The sequence below is a fragment of the Alosa sapidissima genome, chromosome 21, assembly GCF_018492685.1.
Source record: "Alosa sapidissima isolate fAloSap1 chromosome 21, fAloSap1.pri, whole genome shotgun sequence".
In the NCBI taxonomy this organism is placed as follows: Eukaryota; Metazoa; Chordata; class Actinopteri; order Clupeiformes; family Clupeidae; genus Alosa; species Alosa sapidissima.
The window spans coordinates 310001-331928 of NC_055977.1; the positions used below are offsets into that span (position 1 = coordinate 310001).

At 45.4% G+C, this 21928-nt stretch overlaps 1 protein-coding gene across 1 annotated transcript in view; it reads left to right on the forward strand.

The window, feature by feature from the left end:
* Positions 1-20242, forward strand: part of top2b (DNA topoisomerase II beta) — a 67375-nt gene extending 47133 nt beyond the window's left edge. Inside the window, 15 exon segments of the mRNA XM_042075774.1 lie at positions 27-161; positions 400-600; positions 794-989; positions 2554-2645; positions 2769-2921; positions 4819-4902; positions 5259-5456; positions 7749-7887; positions 12113-12271; positions 15597-15813; positions 16365-16450; positions 16636-16734; positions 18465-18593; positions 19194-19288; positions 19671-20242. Coding sequence (XP_041931708.1) covers positions 27-161; positions 400-600; positions 794-989; positions 2554-2645; positions 2769-2921; positions 4819-4902; positions 5259-5456; positions 7749-7887; positions 12113-12271; positions 15597-15813; positions 16365-16450; positions 16636-16734; positions 18465-18593; positions 19194-19288; positions 19671-19811 — 2124 coding nt within the window. The 3' untranslated portion in view covers positions 19812-20242.
* The last annotated feature ends 1686 nt before the right edge of the window (positions 20243-21928 follow it).

A 21928-nucleotide genomic window follows, 5' to 3' on the forward strand; every position in this document is an offset into this window, starting at 1 on the left:
TCTTCCTTCCTCCCTCTCTCCCTCAGCTGCCGAAGTATAAGAACTTTAAAGGGGTGATCCATGAGTTGGGTCAGAACCAGTACCTGGTGAGCGGCGAGGTGTCTGTTCTGGACAAGAACACCATCGAGATCACAGAACTGCCCGTCAGAACCTGGACACAGGTATGGAATCTTTCTCACACACACACACACACACACACACACACACACACACACACACACACACACACACACACACTACTACTACAGAGCTGCCCGTCAGAACCTGGACACAGGTATGGAATCTTTTTACGTGAAAATAGAAATAGATACAGAATGATTTCTGATTTCACAGCCTCCTTATACTCTTGTTTCTATACGTGTGTGTTTATACGTGTGTGTGTGTGTGTGTGTGTCCCAGGCCTATAAGGAGTCAGTGCTAGAGCCCATGCTGCAGGGCACAGAGAAGACTCCAGCGCTGATCACAGACTATAAGGAGTACCACACCGACACCACCGTCAAGTTCGTGGTGCGTATGTCGGAGGAGAAGCTCGCCCAAGCAGAGGCCGCGGGGCTGCACAAGGTCTTCAAGCTGCAGTCCTCCCTCACCTGCAACTCCATGGTACGCCACACACACACACAGATGCTGTTTGATCACATGGGCTGCAAGTTATGTGTTTACTAACGGACCCTGTGTGTGTGTGCGCGCGCATATGTGTGTGTGTGTGTGTGTGTGTGTTCTCTCAGGTGCTGTTTGACCACATGGGCTGCAAGTTATGTGTTTACTAACGGACCCTGTGTGTGTGTTCTCTCAGGTGCTGTTTGACCACATGGGCTGCCTGAAGCGGTACGATTCTGTGCAGGACATCCTGAAGGAGTTCTACGAGCTCCGCCTCCACTACTACAAGCTGCGCAAGGATTGGCTGATGGGCAGCCTGGGGGCGGAGGCTGCCAAACTGTCCAATCAGGCGCGGTTCGTCCTGGAGAAGATCGAAGGGAAGATCTCTATTGGTGAGATGGTGTCTGAAGCCCTTATTGGACCTACTCTATTACCATGAGAACAAACACACACACACTGCACTTTACAACAAAACACGACACTCACACACACTACTACCTTGAGAACACACACACACACTCTACTGCCTTGAGAACACACACACATACACACTGCACTCTACAACAAAACACGACACTCACACAAACTCCACTACCTTGAGTGGTTTGGAGCACACACACAAACTCCACTACCTTGAGTGGTTTGGAGCACACACACACACACACACACACTGCAGCTGTGAACCTCGGTGAGAGCGCAGTTATTCATGACACACACACACACACACACACACACACACACTGCACTCTACAACGAGTTATTCATGAGCACACACACACTGCACTCTACAACGAGTTATTCATGACACACACACACACACACACTGCACTCTACAACGAGTTATTCATGACACACACACAAACACACACACACACTGCACTCTACAACGAGTTATTCATGACACACACACACACTGCACTCTACAACGAGTTATTCATGACACACACACACACACACACACACTGCACTCTACAACGAGTTATTCATGAGCACGCAGTTGTCTATCAGACTGAGGGAAATGATCGATACAGCTGAGTATTGCAATATTCTGACAGGGGTTGTGTCAAACGCAAGGGTGAAGCATTAATTATTTAGCAATAAATATTTAAAAAGCCTTATTGATCATGTTTGTGGTGTACAAAGACGGCAAAATCAATTGCTTGCTTGAACAGCTCAGCCTTGGCTCAGTGGTAGTAAAAGCAAAAGTGGGCGAAATCTTAATCGTCCGAATGATGAAACAAACTTTGTCTGCGCTGGCCCTGTGTTCAGCTTAAGCAGTAGCCAAAAGGTCATTTATCCGAGTGGCAACACTCAATATGTGACAAATCTTCACATTTGTTAAATGACGTCTTAAATGAATTGGTTGATAGTAATGATAGAGAGGACCATGATACAGTATGGAGTCTCACTATGCGAGTTCAGACAAAGAGTAGGTTTGGGATGAGTTGAGTAGAGTAGAGTTGGGATGAGTAGAGTAGAGTTGGGAAGAGTAGAGTAGAGTTGGGTAGAGTAGAGTTGGGTAGAGTTGGGAAGAGTAGAGTAGTAGAGTTGGGAAGAGTAGAGTAGTAGAGTTGGGAAGAGTAGAGTTGGGAAGAGTAGAGTAGAGTTGGGAAGAGTAGAGTTGGGAAGGGATGGGAAATTCCGTTTATTGCCAAATTCCGATACTCAAAGACATAAATATAATTAATAAATACGATAAATAGGCTGACCAAACACTCATAGTCTCACGTGTCATAAAAACATTATCATAATTATCATTATCACCATAAAAACATTATCATGGTAATGTCTGTTACTACCCTGATGGGAAAACCAAAATAGCGTCCTGGGTGTTAAAGAAACATTATTTTCTAGCCGGGGCAGTAGGTGTGTGTAGTCGGGGCAACAGTGTTCATGAGACTCTTGCTTGACTCTTGTTTGTTTGTTTGTTTGTTTGTTTGTTTGTGTGTTTGTTAGAGAACAAGTCGAAGAGGGAGCTGATTCGCATGCTGGTGCAGAGGGGCTACGAGTCCGACCCTGTGGCCGCCTGGAACCGAGCCCAGGAGAAGGTCACACACACACACACACACACACACACACACACACACACACACACACACACACACAGAGCCCAGGAGAAGGTCACACGCACACTCACACACTCACTCACTCACTCTTTCACTCTGGTTCAGGTGCTGGAGGAAGATGACGGTGGCGGTGACAGTGACGGCTCGCTGGACTCCAGCTCGTCCTCAGGGCCCAACTTCAACTACATCCTCAACATGCCGCTCTGGTGCCTGACCAAGGAGAGGGTGGACGAGCTGCTCAAGCAGAGAGACGCCAAGGTACACCACCGGGGGGGGCTATGGGGGGGTGGACGAGCTGCTCAAGCAGAGACGCCAAGGTACACCATCGGGGGGGGGGCTATGGGGGGGTGGACGAGCTACACCGGGGGGGGCTATGGGGGGGTGGACGAGCTGCTCAAGCAGAGAGACGCCAAGGTACACCACCGGGGGGGGGGCTATGGGGGGGGTGGACGAGCTACACCAGGGGGGGCTATGGGGGGGTGGACGAGCTGCTCAAGCAGAGACGCCAAGGTGGGGGGGGGGGGGACCATAGGGGGGAGACTTTAACAGGTGTGTAGGTGGGATATTGTTTGGGTGTGTGTGTGTGTGTGTGTGTGTGTGTGTGTGTGTGTGTGTGTGTGTGTGTGTGTGTGTGTATGTGTGTGTTAGTGAGAGGGGTAGATCAATAAAAGTGGGATTGGGAGAGGCAGTGTGTGTGTGCACTGGGATGAGTAATACACACTTACCTGTGTGTGTGTGTCAGTGTGTGTGCGTGCGTGTGTGGGATAATTTTTATATATTTCTCATTGCATGAAATGTTTAGTATAACTTTTTATATATATATATATATAAATGAAATCTGGTACCATCCTTTAACTTAGGAATGTTAAGATATCCCCTGTGCCATCCTAAGTCTCCCTTTGTGGAAATGTCCAGAGTGAGAAGACTGTTTGCTACAGGGTGTCTGATTGACTTCACCCCAAGGACACGCACATAGCCTAGGCCATCAGAAGGTTAACACAAGGACACACACATAGCCTAGGCCATCAGAAGGTTAACACAAGGACACACACATAGCCTAGGCCATCAGAAGGTTAACACATGACACGCACATAGCCTAGGCCATCAGAAGGTTAACACATGACACGCACATAGCCTAGACCATCAGAAGGTTAACACAAGGACACACACATAGCCTAGGCCATCAGAAGGTTAACACAAGGACACGCACATAGCCTAGGCCATCAGAAGGTTAACACAAGGACACGCACATAGCCTAGACCATCAGAAGGTTAACACAAGGACACACACATAGCCTAGGCCATCAGAAGGTTAACACAAGGACACACACATAGCCTAGGCCATCAGATGGTTAACACAAGGACACACACATAGCCTAGGCCATCAGAAGGTTAACACAAGGACACGCACATAGCCTAGGCCATCAGAAGGTTAACACAAGGACACACACATAGCCTAGGCCATCAGAAGGTTAACACATGACACGCACATAGCCTAGGCCATCAGAAGGTTAACACAAGGACACACACATAGCCTAGGCCATCAGAAGGTTAACACATGACACGCACATAGCCTAGGCCATCAGAAGGTTAACACATGACACGCACATAGCCTAGACCATCAGAAGGTTAACACATGACACGCACATAGCCTAGGCCATCAGAAGGTTAACACAAGGACATAAACATAGCCTAGGCCATCAGAAGGTTAACACAAGGACACGCACATAGCCTAGGCCATCAGAAGGTTAACACAAGGACATAAACATAGCCTAGGCCATCAGAAGGTTAACACAAGGACATAAACATAGCCTAGGCCATCAGAAGGTTAACACAAGGACATAAACATAGCCTAGGCCATCAGAAGGGGGTTTTGCAACATCCTTGTCTCTGTTAATACTGACTGGAAGGATGGATCATTGTTGTGGGGAAGTTTCTTGTGATTTTCCATGTTTGTGTGTGTTAAGGTCATTGGAGCTTCACCCAGATGTGTGGGCTTGTTACTTTGTTACTTTACCTACTTTGTGGGTAACATTCTCCTGGTACCGTGAATAAAACTGCAGTCTCACACCAGTTGTCTTTGAGTAATTTTGACCACACGCGTGTGTGTGTGCGTGTGCGTGTGTGTGTGTGTGCGTGCGTGCGTGTGAGTGTAGAAAGCGGAGCTGAATGAGCTGCAGAGGAAGTCGCGAGAGGACCTGTGGAAGGAGGACCTGGCTGTCTTCATCCAAGAGCTAGACGTGAGTCCGACTCCAAGAGCATTCTGGAAGTTTGTGTGTGTGTGTGAGTCAGACTCCAAGAGGATTCTGGGAGTTTGTGTGTGTGTGTGAGTCAGACTCCAAGAGCATTCTGGGAGTTGACGTGAGTCTAAGAGTATTCTGGGAGTTGACGTGAGTCTCTAAGAGCATTCTGGGAGTTTCTCAGCTCTAAGAGGGGCTGGGGTCATTCTGTTTGTGCGTGCGGCATCTGTAAATGGTCTTCATATTTATTTGTGTTTCTGTAAAAGTTCTGCTTCTGTGTATTTACAAGTTGGTGTGTGCGCTTGTGTGTGTGCGCGTGTGTGTGTGCGCGCGTGCATGTCCGTGTGTGTGTGCAGCGCGTGGAGGAGCAAGAGAAGGAGACGGTGCAGCTGGGGAAGGCGGCTAAGATGGTGAAGGGGAAAGTGGGGAAGCCCAAGGCGCGCAAGATGGAGCTGGAGGAGACGCTGCCGTCACCGTACGGACGCCGCGTGGAGCCGCCCCTCTCCCTCTCCGTCAAGGCCGACGCCGCCAAGAAGGCCAGCAGGAAGAAAAAGGTCTGTCACGCGTCTGTCTGTCACGCGTCTTTCTGTCTCTCGGTCTGTCTGTCACGCGTCTTTCTGTCTCTCGGTCTGTCTGTCACGCGTCTTTCTGTCTGTCTGTCTGTCTGTCACGCGTCTGTCTGTCACGCGTCTTTCTGTCTCTCGGTCTGTCTGTCACGCGTCTTTCTGTCTGTCTGTCTGTCTGTCTGTCTGTCATGCGTCTTTCTGTCTGTCTGTCTGTCTGTCTGTCACGCATCTTTCTGTCTGTCTGTCTGTCTGTCTGTCACGCGTCTTTCTGTCTCTCGGTCTGTCTGTCACGCGTCTTTCTGTCTGTATGTCACACATATGTTTTCCCTCACGGGATCAAAAGAGTATATATACTTATACTTATGTCTGTCTGTCTGTCACACGTCTTTCTGTCTCTCGGTCTGTCTGTCACGCGTCTTTCTGTCTGTCTGTCTGTCTGTCTGTCTGTCATGCGTCTTTCTGTCTGTCTGTCTGTCTGTCTGTCACGCATCTTTCTGTCTGTCTGTCTGTCTGTCTGTCACGCGTCTTTCTGTCTCTCGGTCTGTCTGTCACGCGTCTTTCTGTCTGTATGTCACACATATGTTTTCCCTCACGGGATCAAAAGAGTATATATACTTATACTTATGTCTGTCTGTCTGTCACACGTCTTTCTGTCTCTCGGTCTGTCTGTCACGCGTCTTTCTGTCTGTCTGTCTGTCTGTCTGTGTCATGCGTCTTTCTGTCTGTCTGTCTGTCTGTCTGTCACGCATCTTTCTGTCTGTCTGTCTGTCTGTCTGTCACGCGTCTTTCTGTCTCTCGGTCTGTCTGTCACGCGTCTTTCTGTCTGTATGTCACACATATGTTTTCCCTCACGGGATCAAAAGAGTATATATACTTATACTTATGTCTGTCTGTCTGTCACACGTCTTTCTGTCTCTCGGTCTGTCTGTCTGTCTGTGAAGTTGGAGGGTGATGAGTAACGTGTGTGTAACGTGTGTGTGTGTGTGTAACGTGTTTATGTGTGTGTGTAACGTGTGTGTGTGTGTGTGTGTAACGTGTGTGTGTGTGTAACGTGTGTGTGTGTGTGTAACGTGTGTGTGTGTGTAACGTGTGTGTGTGTAACGTGTGTGTGTGTGTGTGTGCGTAACGTGTGTGTGTGTGTGTAACGTGTGTATGTGTGTGTGTAACATGTATGTGTGTGTGTGTGTGTAACGTGTGTGTGTGTGTGTGTGTGTGTAACGTGTGTGTGTGTGTGTGTGTGTGTGTGTGTGTGTGTAACGTGTGTGTGTGTGTAACGTGTGTGTGTGTGTAACGTGTGTGTGTGTGTGTGTAACGTGTGTGTGTGTGTAACGTGTGTGTGTGTAACGTGTGTGTGTGTGTGTGTGCGTAACGTGTGTGTGTGTGTGTGTGTGTGACGTGTGTGTGTGTGTGTGTAACATGTATGTGTGTGTGTGTGTGTGTAACGTGTGTGTGTGTGTGTGTGTAACATGTATGTGTGTGTGTGTGTGTGTGTAACGTGTGTGTGTGTGTGTGTGTGTAACGTGTGTGTGTGTGTGTGTGTGTGTGTGTGTGTGTGTGTAACGTGTGTGTGTGTGTGTGTGTGTGTGTGTGTGTGTGTGTGTGTAACGTGTGTGTGTGTGTGTGTGTGTGTGTGTAACGTGTGTGTGTGTGTGTGTGCGTGTGTGTAACGTGTGTGTGTGTGTGTGTGTGTGTGTGTGTGTGTGTGTAACGTGTGTGTGTGTGTGTTTGTGTGTGTGTGTGTGTGTGTGTGTGTGTGTGTGTGTGTGTGTGTATACCCTGCAGGGTGAGCTGGACGTGAAGCTGGAGGGTGATTAGTAGTGTGTGTGTGTGTGTGTGTGTGTGTGTGTGTGTGTAACGTGTGTGTGTGTGTGTGTGTAACGTGTGTGTGTGTGTGTGTGTGTGTGTAACGTGTGTGTGTGTGTGTGTGTGTAACGTGTGTGTGTGTGTGTGTATACCCTGCAGGGTGAGCTGGACGTGAAGTTGGAGGGTGATAAGTAACGTGTGTGTGTAACGTGTGTGTAACGTGTGTGTGTGTGTGTGTGTGTGTGTGTGTGTGTGTGTGTGTAACCTGTGTTTGTGTGTGTGTGTGTGTATACCCTGCAGGGTGAGCTGGACGTGAAGCTGGAGGGTGATGAGTAACGTGTGTGTGTGTAACGTGTGTGTGTGTGTAACGTGTGTGTAACGTGTGTGTGTAACGTGTGTGTGTGTGTAACGTGTGTGTGTGTGTAACGTGTGTGTGTGTGTGTGTGTAACGTGTGTGTGTGTGTGTATACCCTGCAGGGTGAGCTGGACGTGAAGCTGGAGGGTGATGAGGATGGTGAGGCCACAGGAGAGAACTCTCTCATCTCCCCGTCAGGTCTCGGAGCCGCCCCCGCCAAACCCAAAACGCCCCGCGTCAAGAAGGAGAAGAAAGAACCCAGTAAGACACCCATCCTTCCCTGGGTCTAGAACTTAAAGACCCAGGCTTAGAACAACACACATCTTCCACACCTGGACCTAAAGGATAATTCTACTAAGAATCCAGAATTAGTAGCTGAGGACCCTGATGACCCTAACCCTAACTTCAAAGCCCACTGTGGCAGCCAGAGCAACAGGTCACTCATGGAGTCATGCAACTGGCAGCTCTTAGGCTAGTTATGACAGCTCTTAGGCTAGTTTATGGCATTAGGCTAGTTATGGCAGATTTTTAGGCTAGTGATGGCAGATCTTAGGTTAGTTATGGCATTAGGTTAGTTATGGCATGGTTATGCCAGCTCTTAGGTTAGTTATGTCATGGTTATGCCAGCTCTTAGGTTAGTTATGGCATGGTTATGCCAGCTCTTAGGCTAGTTTATGGCATTAGGCTAGTTATGGCAGCTTTTTAGGCTAGTGATGGCAGATCTTAGGTTAGTTATGACAGCTCTTAGGCTAGTTTATGGCATTAGGCTAGTTATGGCAGCTCTTAGGCTAGTGATGGCAGATCTTAGGTTAGTTATGGCATGGTTATGCCAGCTCTTAGGTTAGTTATGGCAGATCTTAGGTTAGTTATGGCATGGTTGTGCCAGCTCTTAGGCTAGTTATGGCAGCTCTTAGGTTAGTTATGGCAGATCTTAGGTAAGTTATGGCATGGTTATGCCAGCTCTTAAATTAGTTATGGCAGATCTTAGGTTAGTTATGGCATGGTTGTGCCAGCTCTTAGGCTAGTTATGGCAGCTCTTAGGTTAGTTATGGCAGATCTTAGGTTAGTTATGGCATGGTTATGCCAGCTCTTAGGCTAATTATAGGCTAGTTATGGCATGGTTATGCCAGCTCTTAGGTTAGTTATGGCATGGTTATGGCAGCTCTTAGGCTAGTTATGGCAGATCTTAGGCTAGTTATGGCAGCTCTTAGGCTAGTTATGCCAGCTCTTAGGTTAGTTATGGCATGGTTATGACAGCTCTTAGGTTAGTTATGGCATGGTTATGCCAGCTCTTAGGCGGTAACACTCCATAATAAGGTGCCATAATAAATAGCAAACTAGTAATTAACCCTTTGTTAATATTTGTTAATTGTTACTAACATATCTATTTGGCACAAGTTAATAGTTTTTTCATCATCAATTAAATATTTGTTGTTTGCATAAAATCTGTATGTTAATGTTTTATCAAATCTATTAACTAATATTGTATTAATATGTGTTAATAGGTAACTAAATGTCTTTTTGGCACTAATTAACAGTTATTTATTACATCATTTAAATGTTAAATGTTTATTTACAAACTATATGTTAAAAGAAAAGTTAATGACTTATTATTATTTAACTAATTGTTATTAAACTGTGCTTCTGCCTATCCCAATATGAACCACTCACCATAGGACCCTTACAATAGATAGATAGATAGATAGATACTTTATTGATCCCCAAGGGGAAATTCAAGAAAAAAACACGGAGCTACCTTGATATGCCGCCACTCTTGTCTGCGCCAGAAAAGCTTGCAATAAAGTTGGTTAAGCTTAATTAATATATTAGTAGTATATAGCTATAAGCGTGGGGGCCCTTTATAATAAAGTTGGTTAAGCTTTATTAATATATTAGTAATATATAACTATTAGTCAGACGGTGAAGGGACTGAGACCAAAACTGGCTTATCACATTTATTCCTTTAGGAAAAGTTTAAACAACACATGCCTTCAGGCACTGGCATACATAAAACAGCATCTGCACAAGCAAAATAAAAAGAAGTAGTTGAATGGGCTATATTACATGCAGCATTCCTATACCATCACTGCCAGCCCTACTAGCAAGGGAGACGTGCGACATAGAATGTTCAGGTGCACATAACGAGTTTATTAATATTCTGAGACTCACTAAACACTCACAGATGTAGACCATACGGAGGTAATGCATAAACATAATGCTAAACTAAATGTACATTCATTTCCTGCTAGACTGAATTGCACTTTCCATGCGCACAAAGCTAAACTACACTGAATGCATCAAGTTGCTAGCGGAGTTTACAGCTAGTCTAGTTAGACTCGTGTGTATGAACTCGTGGTCATAATGAAAACATTAATAAACGTTCTCTAAGTTGCTAGAATTGCACCCAAATCCTAACAATACATGTAAAGTAACATAATACAGGTGGTATATCGAAGTTTTCAACTTAAACAACATTGTACAGTTACAGAATTAAAACAAAGTGGGGAGTGCTTTATACAGTCAACCTACCCAATGCAAAGCATACCGCTTCTGATCGGCTATGGCAACAATATAAGGACAAAACGCAGCAGAGCTGCAGTATACCGTTTCTCCAAAGGGGGCTCCAAAACACCAATCTCAATAAAGCTGCTTAATTACGGCGAAAATCACATACAAACACTAAACTACATTTCTAACTCTGTTACACCACCCTCCCCTGAATTTCACCAAATTCAAGCAGCAACCCAATACTACTTCCAAAGGCAAAGAGTACACTACTTTCAAACACTAGAGAGAGGGTCACCAATTACAGGACAGCCAACCACAAAGGTATCCAATAAGGATGAAGTGGAAGAAGAGGTGTGCAAACTCTCACACAACCAACCACTGGCAGTAGGGTGCCTTATACACCACACAAGACCATAAAGCCATAAACCATAAATTCCATAAATTCTCCACAAAGCTAATCAGAAAAGCTAGATAAATAATAATATGTCATTAACTTTTATATTAGTATATAGTTTGTAAATAAACATTTAACATTTAAATGATGTAAGAAATAACTGTTAATTAATGCCAAAAAGACATTTAGTTAACTATTAACTTACTATTAATACAATATTAGTTAATAGATTTGTTAAAACATTAACATACAGATTTTATGCAAACAACTAATATTTAATTAATGATGAAAAAACTATTAACTTGTGCCAAATAGATATTTTAGTAACAATTAACAAATATTAACAAAGGGTTAGGTAATTACTAGTTTGCTATTTATTATGGCACCTTATTATGGAGTGTTACCCTCTTAGGCTAGTTATGGCAGCTCTTAGGCTAGTTATGGCATTGTTGTGGCAGCTCTTAGGCTAGTTATGACAGCTCTTAGGCTAGTTTATGGCAGCTCTTAGGCTAGTTATGGCAGATCTTAGCTCTTAGGCTAGTTATGGCATGGTTATGGCAGCTCTTAGCTCTTGGGCTAGTTATGGCAGATCTTAGGCTAGTTATGGCATGGTTATGGCAGCTCTTAGGCTAGTTATGGCAGCTCTTAGGCTAGTTATGGCATGGTTATGGCAGCTCTTAGGGTAGTTATGGCAACTCTTAGGCTAGTTATGGCATGGTTAGGCAGCTCTTAGGCTAGTTATGGCAGATCTTAGCTCTTAGGCTAGTTATGGCATGGTTATGGCAGCTCTTAGGCTAGTTTTGGCAGCTCTTAGGCTAGTTATGGCAGCTCTTAGCTCTTGGTCTAGTTATGGCAGCTCTTAGGCTAGTTATGGCAGATCCTAGGCTAGTTATGGCAGCTCTTAGGCTAGTTATGGCATGGTTATGGCAGCTCTTAGGCTAGGATTATCCAGAGTTTGATTATGGTTTTGGTCATGGTTATGGCAGCTCTTAGGCTAGGATTATACAGAGTTTGATTATGGTTTTGGTTATGGTTATGGAATTTAGCAGACACTTTATTCCGAAGTGACTTACAGAATAACACAATACACACTCACGCACAAAGCTGCCGATTTGTCCTCAAGGGCGATAAATTATACCAATTATAGTTTGAAAGGCTCAGTTATCATAATAGCATGATATTCAAATGAGTCATAATAGCATGATATTCAAATGAGTCATAATAGTATGATATTCAAATGAGTCATAGATCTGTGTGCAGGCAGAGTGAACTTCCAGTCATTAGAGAAGAAAGAAAGCCTCTATCAGATGAGCTGATGTGTATGATCTGGAGATCATGCAGAGTTAGATCATGCAGAGTTAGATCATAGATCATGCAGAGTTAGATCATGCAGAGTTAGATCATACAGTTTGATCACTAGAGATCTAGACTTCTCTCCACAGAGGTCAGACATTGAACGACAAGCAAGCAGCGTACAGACCATAAACAAAAACAAATGGATCAGCATAAATAAGCACCACAGGTACCCCTCGGGAGAATAAGCATGTGTTGATCAGGAAGTTTGTGTGTGTGTGTTTTCCACAGGTACCCCTCGGGAGAAAAAGACTCCGACTCCCAAAGGGTCCTCATCCAAGAAGGTGAAGAAACGGAACCCCTGGTCTGATGACGACTCAAAGTCCGACAGCGACCTGGACGAGAGCGAGCCAGTCATTCCCCGGGAAACCCAGTCCAAGAGAGCCTCAGGTAGGGGTAGGTACATGTGTGTGTGTGTGTGTGTGTGTGTGTGTGTGTGTGTGTGTGTGTGTAGTGTCTGAACTTGGAATATCCAACAGCATGTCCTTTGGGTGTTTCTGATTGAACTCCAGTAGAGGTCCCTGTTATCATTATAACCCCCCCCCCCCTCTCTCTCTCCCGCTCTCTATCTCTCCTCTCTCTCTATCTCTCTCTCTTTCTCTCTCTATCTCTCTCTCCTCTCTCTATCTCTCTCTCTCCTCTCTCTTTCTCTCTCTCCCTCTCTCTCTCTCTCTCTCTATCTCTCCTCTCTCTCTATCTCTCTCTCTTTCTCTCTCTATCTCTCTCCTCTCTCTTTCTCTCTCTCCCTCTCTCTCTCCCTCTCTCTATCTCTCCTCTCTCTCTCTCTATCTCTCTCCTCTCTCTCTTTCTCTCTATCTCTATATCTCTCTATCTCTCTCTGTGTGTGTGTGTGTGTGTGTGTGTGTGTGTGTGTGTGTGTGCATGTCTGTGCTGGTCATGGGCAAAAAATAACTTCTGGAGAATCAGAGCTCATTAGACTGAAATGTGCTCATTCGATGGAGTAGTGCAGCTTGCTTCCCATGAGTGTGTGTGTGTGTCTGTGTCTGTTTGAGGTATGTGTGGTGTGTGTGTGTGTGTGTGTGTCTGAGATGTGTGCATGTCGTGCTGCACACACACTCACACAGAGAGACAGGCTCAGTGAGTTGATTCTGATGTGATTCACGTCTCGCCGAGCCGAGGAGGTCTGAGAGGACCTGCAGTCTGCTGCTCTACACACACACACACACTACACACACACACACTCACACACTGCTGCATGATGCAAGCGCTATGCAAGATGCCTTGGATGGGCCGGCTCTTCCTTTAATTAAAGCCTGTGCACTCGGAGCAGCCACACACACACACACACACACACACACACACACTCACTCTCTCACACACACACACACACACTCATGATTGGAGCAACTAATGGAGTTTTCAAACAGAGGAGGACCATGTGGCTCCAAAACAGTGTGGAGTTTCTAAACAGAGTCATGCCTTGTACACACGTAGGCAAGTATTTTTAAGAACCCCCCCCCCCCCCCCCCCCTGCAGTTTAGAATACAAATTCGATTCAAAGAAATTTGTTTCACGCAAAAACAGCTGTTAAGAATATGTCAATCGAACAGATGACAACATTGACCAATCAGAGACCTGAAAACATTACAAAACGTATGAAGTGTAGAGGTCAGGAGAGTGGAGTGCAGCATCACTGTAGAGGAGAGTGGAGTGTAGAGGAGAGTGGAGTGTAGAGGAGAGTGGAGTGTAGAGGAGAGTGGAGTGCAGCATCACTGTAGAGGAGAGTGGAGTGTAGAGGAGAGTGGAGTGCAGCATCACTGTAGAGGAGAGTGTAGAGGAGAGTGGAGTGCAGCATCACTGTAGAGGAGAGTGGAGTGTAGAGGAGAGTGGAGTGCAGCATCACTGTAGAGGAGAGTGGAGTGTAGAGGAGAGTGGAGTGCAGCATCACTGTAGAGGAGAGTGGAGTGCAGCATCACTGTAGAGGAGAGTGGAGTGCAGCATCACTGTAGAGGAGAGTGGAGTGTAGAGGAGAGTGGAGTGCAGCATCACTGTAGAGGAGAGTGGAGTGTAGAGGAGAGTGGAGTGCAGCATCACTGTAGAGGAGAGTGGAGTGCAGCATCACTGTAGAGGAGAGTGGAGTGTAGAGGAGAGTGGAGTGCAGCATCACTGTAGAGGAGAGTGGAGTGTAGAGGAGAGTGGAGTGCAGCATCACTGTAGAGGAGAGTGTAGAGGAGAGTGGAGTGCAGCATCACTGTAGAGGAGAGTGGAGTGTAGAGGAGAGTGGAGTGCAGCATCACTGTAGAGGAGAGTGGAGTGTAGAGGAGAGTGGAGTGCAGCATCACTGTAGAGGAGAGTGTAGAGGAGAGTGGAGTGCAGCATCACTGTAGAGGAGAGTGGAGTGTAGAGGAGAGTGGAGTGCAGCATCACTGTAGAGTGGAGTGTAGAGGAGAGTGGAGTGCAGCATCACTGTAGAGGAGAGTGGAGTGCAGCATCACTGTAGAGGAGAGTGGAGTGGAGAGTGGAGTGCAGCATCACTGTAGAGGAGAGTGTAGAGGAGAGTGGAGTGCAGCATCACTGTAGAGGAGAGTGGAGTGCAGCATCACTGTAGAGGAGAGTGTAGAGGAGAGTGTAGTGCAGCATCACTGTAGAGGAGAGTGGAGTGCAGTATCACTGTAGAGGAGAGAAATGCTGGGGGCATCATCTACATTTGCCTTTTTGCCTCTTAGTGTCTGGGGGCATCATCTAAACATATTTATTTATATGACATATTATCATCTAAATTTGCCTTTTTGCCTCTTAGTGTCTGGGGGCATCATCTAAACATATTTATTTATATAACATATTATCATCTACATTTGCCTTTTTGCCTCTTAGTGTCTGGGGGCATCACCTAAACATATTTATTTATATGACATATTATCATCTACATTTGCCTTTTTGCCTCTTAGTGTCTGGGGGCATCATCTAAACATATTTATTTATATAACATTATCATCTACATTTGCCTCTTTGGGGGCATCATCTAAAAGTGCCTTTGTGCTTCTTAACACACTCAAAATGTCATTAAAAGTTCTGTGCAACATGAACAGGGTCCTTACATGACAAAACAATGCGTTTTCTACTCATTCATTGTGCAGAAACCGTTTGAATTCCAAGTTTGTACTGTCACATCTGCACACTGCTCTGTCTACCTTTTCCTGCAGCAACTGAATTCCCATGATACCTACATACTGCGCAAGAATAGAGCTAGCTTTCAGTAACATGCAAACTTAAGCATCATTTGGACCGTCTCTATGTAGTTACATAGTTATCATATGGTCATAACCATTACAGTACTCAATACCTGCTATTGAGGGGAAATAGACTTCAAGGTTTCATTGTGAAGCCGGCATGAGCTTGACAACAAACTCTTTTGGGCTTGCCTGGAAGCGACTGATGGAAACAGTGGTATGTGACAGTACAAACTTTGAATTCAAATGGTTTCTTCACAATTAATGAATTGAAAACGCATTAATCTTAAACGTTTTAGGTCCAAGATATTCCATGAATTCAACTCTTCAACTTTCCAATCGTCCGCTGCACCGTGCCACGCCGCCTCAAACGCTTGTCTCACGTTCAAACTGATGAATGCCGCTGTGTGGAAGTGAGCGCATGCCTGTCTGGCGCCTGTTTCCTGTCGTGTCTGTATAATTCTCTGGTTTAACTGCCCCAGTCGCGTGTTGATTCTCTGCTAATCCACCTCATCTTTTTCTAGCCGTGAAAGCCAAGTACACGTTCGACTTCTCGGAGGAAGAGGATCGCGGCGATGATGGAGACGACGATCAGGACGAGGACGGCCGCTCGTCACCGGTGCGTTCCTATGGCGACAGCTTCAGCACATCCCAGAGCAAGGAGCCGTACAACAATAACACCAACGAGGAAGACGACGATGATGAAGACGACATCTTCCCTCCAAAACAGTCCTTCACACCGTAAGAGACCCAAGTCGGGTTCTGTTTGTGACAGGGTGGCCGCGGGTCCTCAAAAAGTCTTAAAATCACTTTTCCTAAAATAAGGCCTTAAAAAGTATTAAATTGTCGTAAATTCAGATTGGATGGGTCTTAAATATTTTTTTAGTTAAGTCACCATGAAAATGCCAGGTTGAATATTCTGCCAGGTTGAATATTCCGATATGCGCTGCATTGTCTATGGTTAGGTCAGAGCTTGTTTGTCTACTGCACAGCTTTTGATGACGTGAAATAACGGCACGATAGATAGAGATATATATATATATATATATATATATATATATATATATATATATATATATATATATATTTAGAGAAAGAGAGAGAGATATTTAGAGAGAGAGAGAGATATATTTAGAGAGAGCGAGAGAGAGATTTATAGAGGGAGAAAGAGAGAGGGAGAGATATATATTTATAGAGAGAGAGAGAGATACGTTGATTCATTGATCGGGTGATTAGTTGATTGGTGGAAGTGGTCGGTTGGTGGATTTATTGATCGATTGTGTTCTTCACAGGTCTGCTCCAGCAACTAAAAAGAAGGAACCTGCAAAATCATCCAAATCTGCCTTCTCTGACACAGTCAGACTGAGCAGTGATAGTGGTAAGTGTGTGTGTGTGGCTCTGTGTGTGTGTGTGTGTGTGTGTGTGTGTGTGTGCACGTGTACGTGTGCCTGTGTCTGTATGTGACTCTGTGTGTGCGTGTGTGTGTGCATGTGTGTGCCACATGCGTGACTAATGTGTGTGTGTGTGTGTCACATGCGTCACTAATGCTGTTGTCCCCCTCAGACGGCGGGAAGTCGGACAGCGACGATGGCAACGGCCCCTCGGTCTTCTCGTCTTTCTCCAGCAGCTCAGTCTTCGACAAATCAACGCCTGCCAAAAAAGGTAATACCGCCCCCCCACCACTAAATGTCACTGCACACCCTCACTCTGACATCAGCCACAGAGGAGCAGTGCAGTCTATCCCTCTTTACTTTGAGTTACTAAAAAAAAGATTTATTGTTAATTCACATTGACCATACCCAGTAAGGGAGAATGAGGGACGTGTTCTTGTGTTCTAGACCAATGTCCAGCACTAACGAGACAGCTGCTGCCCTGGTGGCATCCATGTTCTTCCCAAAAAGACTACAAACCCCAGCGTTTGCGCTAGCAACTCATTTGTACATGTCATATGGGTGGCCATACGAGGATTTACGATACTAAAGGAAAGGGCCATATTACTGAAGTGTGTGTGTGTGTGTGTGTAGTGTGGACACCAACAACCTCCTCCAGTGTGTGTGTGTGTGTAGTGTGTGTGTGTGTGTAGTGTGTGTAGTGTTGTAGTGTGTGTGTGTGTGTAGTGTTGTAGTGTGTGTGTGTGTGTGTAGTGTTGTAGTGTGTGTAGTGTTGTAGTGTGTGTAGTGTGTGTGTAGTGTTGTAGTGTGTGTAGTGTTGTAGTGTGTGTGTGTAGTGTTGTAGTGTGTAGTGTGTGTGTGTGTGTAGTGTGGACACCAACAACCTCCTCCAGGCTACGTGTGTGTGTGTGTGTGTGTGTGTAGTGTTGTAGTGTGTGTGTGTGTAGTGTGTATTACTGAAGTGTGGACACCAACAACCTCCTCCAGGCTACGTGTGTGTGTGTGTGTGTGTAGTGTGTGTGTGTGTGTAGTGTGTGTGTAGTGTGTAGTGTTGTAGTGTGTGTGTGTGTGTGTGTGTGTGTAATATGTGTGTTGTAGTGTGTATTACTGAAGTGTGGACACCAACAACCTCCTCCAGGCTATGTGTGTGTGTGTGTGTGTGTGTGTAGTGTTGTAGTGTGTGTGTGTGTGTGTGTTGTATGTGTGTGTGTGTGTGTAATATGTGTGTGTAGTGTGGACACCAACAACCTCCTCCAGGCTACGTGTGTGTAGTGTGTGTGTGTGTGTGTGTGTGTGTGTGTGTGTGTGTAGTGTTGTAGTGTGTGTGTGTGTGTGTGTGTAATATGTGTGTGTAGTGTGGACACCAACAACCTCCTCCAGGCTACGTGTGTGTGTGTGTAGTGTGTGCGTGTAGTGTTGTAGTGTGTGTGTGTGTGTGTGTGTAGTGTGTGTGTGTGTGTGTGTGTGTGTGTGTGTAGTGTGTGTAGTGTGTGTGTGTGTAGTGTTGTAGTGTGTGTGTGTGTGTAATATGTGTGTGTAGTGTGTATTACTGAGGTGTAGTCACTAACAGGCTACAGCTGATAAGAATTACCTCGGAAGCATCATCTCATTTTCTCTCATAGAAATAGATATTTGATTGTCTAGTTAGTATATCCCCATTCAGCCCTGTCAGAATGATGATGGGGGAAGCTTTTTTCACTTCCGATTTCTAAGGGGTGTAAATTAAATTAAACTTTTAAACTCTAAGGGGTGTAACCAGCAGTTAAATTAAACTTTTTAAACTCTAAGGGGCGTAACCAACAGTTAAATTAAACTTTTAAACTCTTACCAAATCTTCTCAGAAGTACAGCAAAGACATCTGTCTTATAATGTGGGATCGTGACAATAGGTTTTTGAGTGTGTGTGTGTAGTGTATATTTGTTGTATATGTTGAGTGTATTTTAGTCATCGTGACAATAGGTTTGTGAGCTGATGTGATTTTGACTCGTTTCCGCTGAGCAGCTAAGAAGCCGACGGAATCGGTGCCTAAACCCAAGAAGACTCCGGCCAAAACTAAACCCAAACCCGACACATCGCTCTGGGAGTCAGACTCAGACACAGGGGCCAAGAAATCAACACCAGCACTCAAAGGTAAACGCACACACACACGCACACGAATGCACATTACCCCCCCCCACACACACACACACACAAATGCATGCACACACTTAAACACACACACGCACACTCAGTCATACACAAACACTCAGTCATACACACACACTCATACACAAACACCTGCACACTCATAGAAAATCAGTCTCCTATACAGTATACATGCTCATATGTACACATGCACACCCCCACCTAGGGTTATGCATGTATGAATATGCAGTGTATGTGTGTGTGTGTGTGTGTGGGGGGGGGGGGGTGTTATGAATATGCAGTGTGTGTGTGTGTGGGGGGGGGGAATATGCTGTGGCTTGGGGAGAAGTCTCTCATTAATGTAGCGCTTTAGCAATGAGGCCATCTGCCAGCTGAACACACACGCACTCACACACACACACAAACACACACACTGGTGTGCAGTCCTGTGTGTGTGTGTATGTGTGTGTGTTTAACTGGTGTGTACATTTGTGTCAGCAGAGACACACAAGGTACGCATGCAGGTGTGTGTGTGTGTGAGTGTGTGTGTGTGTGTGTGTGTGTGTGTGAGTAGACTCATTCCAACCCCCAACTCTCTCCTGACAGGTAAAGGTCGGGGGAAGAAACGGAAGCAGTCGGACTCCGAGGGTGACGACTACAGCCCCATGAAGAAGGCGGGGAAGACCCCTACGCCTAGTAGGGTAAGTGTGTGTGTGTGTGTGTGTGTGTGTGTGGCACTGTTTTGAAGATACTTTTCATGTTTGGTCTCATACTTGTACAACATAAAAACTTAAATGTTTTGATTGAACACTAATCTTTAACTGTCCTGTTCTTTGTGTGTGTGTGTGCGTGTGTGTCTGTGTGCATGTGTGTGTGCGTGTCTGTGTGCGTTTCTGTGTGTGTGTGTCTGCGTGTGTGTCTGCGTGCGTGCGTGTGTGCGTGTCTGTGTCTGTGCGTGTGTGCGTGTGTGTGTGCGTGCGTGTGTGTGCGTGCGTGTGTGTGTGTGTGTGTGCGTGTGGTGTGTGTGCGTGTGTGTCTGTGTGTGCGTGTGGTGTGTGTGTGTGTGTGTGTGTGTGCATGCAGCAGAAGAAGAAGCCCTCTTCAGACGATGAGGACGAGTCTTTCAGCCGGTCAGATCCGTCACGCGATCGACCTGGTCGCTCCAGAAAGGAAGTGAGGTACTTCGCCGAGTCCGACGACGGTGAAGATGACATGTTTGACTAAGCGCTAACTGCACTGGCCCCCTCATGTGCACACACGCACACACACACACACACACTCACACGCAGACACTCCAACTTGGACACTCCATCTCTCGTACACACTCAGTTGTGGAGCAACTCCTTCGTCCAGCAGACTTTTGTACATTTGATTTCCAGCCTCCTGGGTTTTATTCTGACTTTTATTGTGATGTTCAATGCTTTCTACTGTGTAGGTGTTTTACAGTTTTGATTATTATTATTATTATTATTATTATACATTACAGGACTTGTTTTTTTATCATTGAAATGTATTCGTCCTGAGCAGCTTTTAGAGCTTTAGATGCGGTGCTCTTGCACATTTTAATTGTTAAAAAGTAAAAAAAAAAAAAAGAACAAAATGTACCTTTTTGAGATGAAACTTGGAAAAATAAACATTAATGAAATGTAAATGAACTACTGAGGTGTACATCAGTGTTTCCTGGATCACGTTAGTCAACAACAACAACAACAAGCTCCTCAGAGATGCAGAAAACCCCTCAGTCTTCACCAGGGCACGGTGGCCATTCGGAGACATTTTCATAGCTTTGTCAAAATAACGCCACTCTAAATAGAAGATAATATTTTGAGATGTCAGTGTAGTAGCATTGAAAAGTACAGTTATTTATTATGTTTTTGTAAGGGCGCAATTTCACATTTCCTAGTCTTCTGCTGCATCTGTCTGACTATTACATCAATTATATCCATTATGCCAGTTGTTACTTCTGTCCTCTTAGCCTCTGAAAATTAGCTTTAGTTAGCACAGAAACACACGCAGGAATAGTTTAAAATAAATATATTTTTATTATCTTGCCAGGAGAGTTCATGGTAAAGATAAAACGGTATATGAACATAAAAACCATTAATGTTAATGTACAAACAAGAGACAGTTTGAAAAGACATCCGACAGAAAGCAGAGAGATGCTCTGTCAACCCCAGCAAGACTGCAAGGACTCTGGGAGAAAAGAAACATCCATTTGTTCACTTTTTAACCCCCTCAGTATCCACAGCCTGCTGAGCTGACCCTCTTCCATATAGATGGCTGAAAGCAAACAGAATTGTTCGAATACAACTGTACATCACTGCATGAAAATTGAGGCATAGAGACATAAACCGTGACGACCCCCTTTTTGTTCCACCACAAACATTCAATGAGATTCCAGAGTTCTCGCCACCTCAGAGGCTGCAGGACTCTCAACAGAGAGAATGCTGCTGTTGGGCTTTTAAGGATTTGCAAACCGATTTAAATATGAAGACGTGATGCTCTGGCACGGCCTGGTCGTTGGTGGTGTGGTGGGTTGTGGGACGCCAAAGGAATGTCCTGTGAGGTGCCGCGCTCCAGTTGCGTCAGAGCCTCTGCTGACTGGCCACAGCTGTTCGGAATGGACTGGAATGCATCTGACTAGAGAGCTGAATAGAACCCAAGTTTTATCCAGGTCAGACCCGAGATGACCAGGTTTCGGCCTCATCTGAGGGGTACACTATGACACAAGATCAGTGATATGTTAAGCCTGGAGCCCGAGGTGTGCTCAAATTCAAGCATTAACATTTGCTTCTGTTTGTTCAACTTGTCATTTCAGGCTTTGTGCCCAACACCTAACGGTAATCAGCACCACTAATCCTGCTTTACAGGAAACCCCTGGGTCATAGCTGGGAGTGGACCAATCAGTGATTCCCCTTTAATGCTGGAGTTCTGGGCCAGTAACCCTGACCACTTCATGATGAGTATGTTTGATTCTGCCGATATGACGATGGGCACTGCAGGTGATCTTGCAGTGCAGCGCAGCGCACCATTTTGCACATGAAGGCATGAGGTCATGAAACCAGTGTTAAGAGGACATTCACATTCACTAACATTCAACAGAATGGAAACGGAACAGGACCTCTTATTGGCTGCGTTGCAGAAGCTAATGAGTGGAGACATTCTTCAGCTGTGGAACAAATCCAGCAACTAAAGATACACACACACACATTCTGATTAGACATTCTGATCAGAGCAACCAAAGATACACACACATACACATTCTGATTAGACATTCTGATCAGAGCAACCAAAGATACACACACGCTCTTCTGTGGCGAGGCACGATTAAATTCATATGA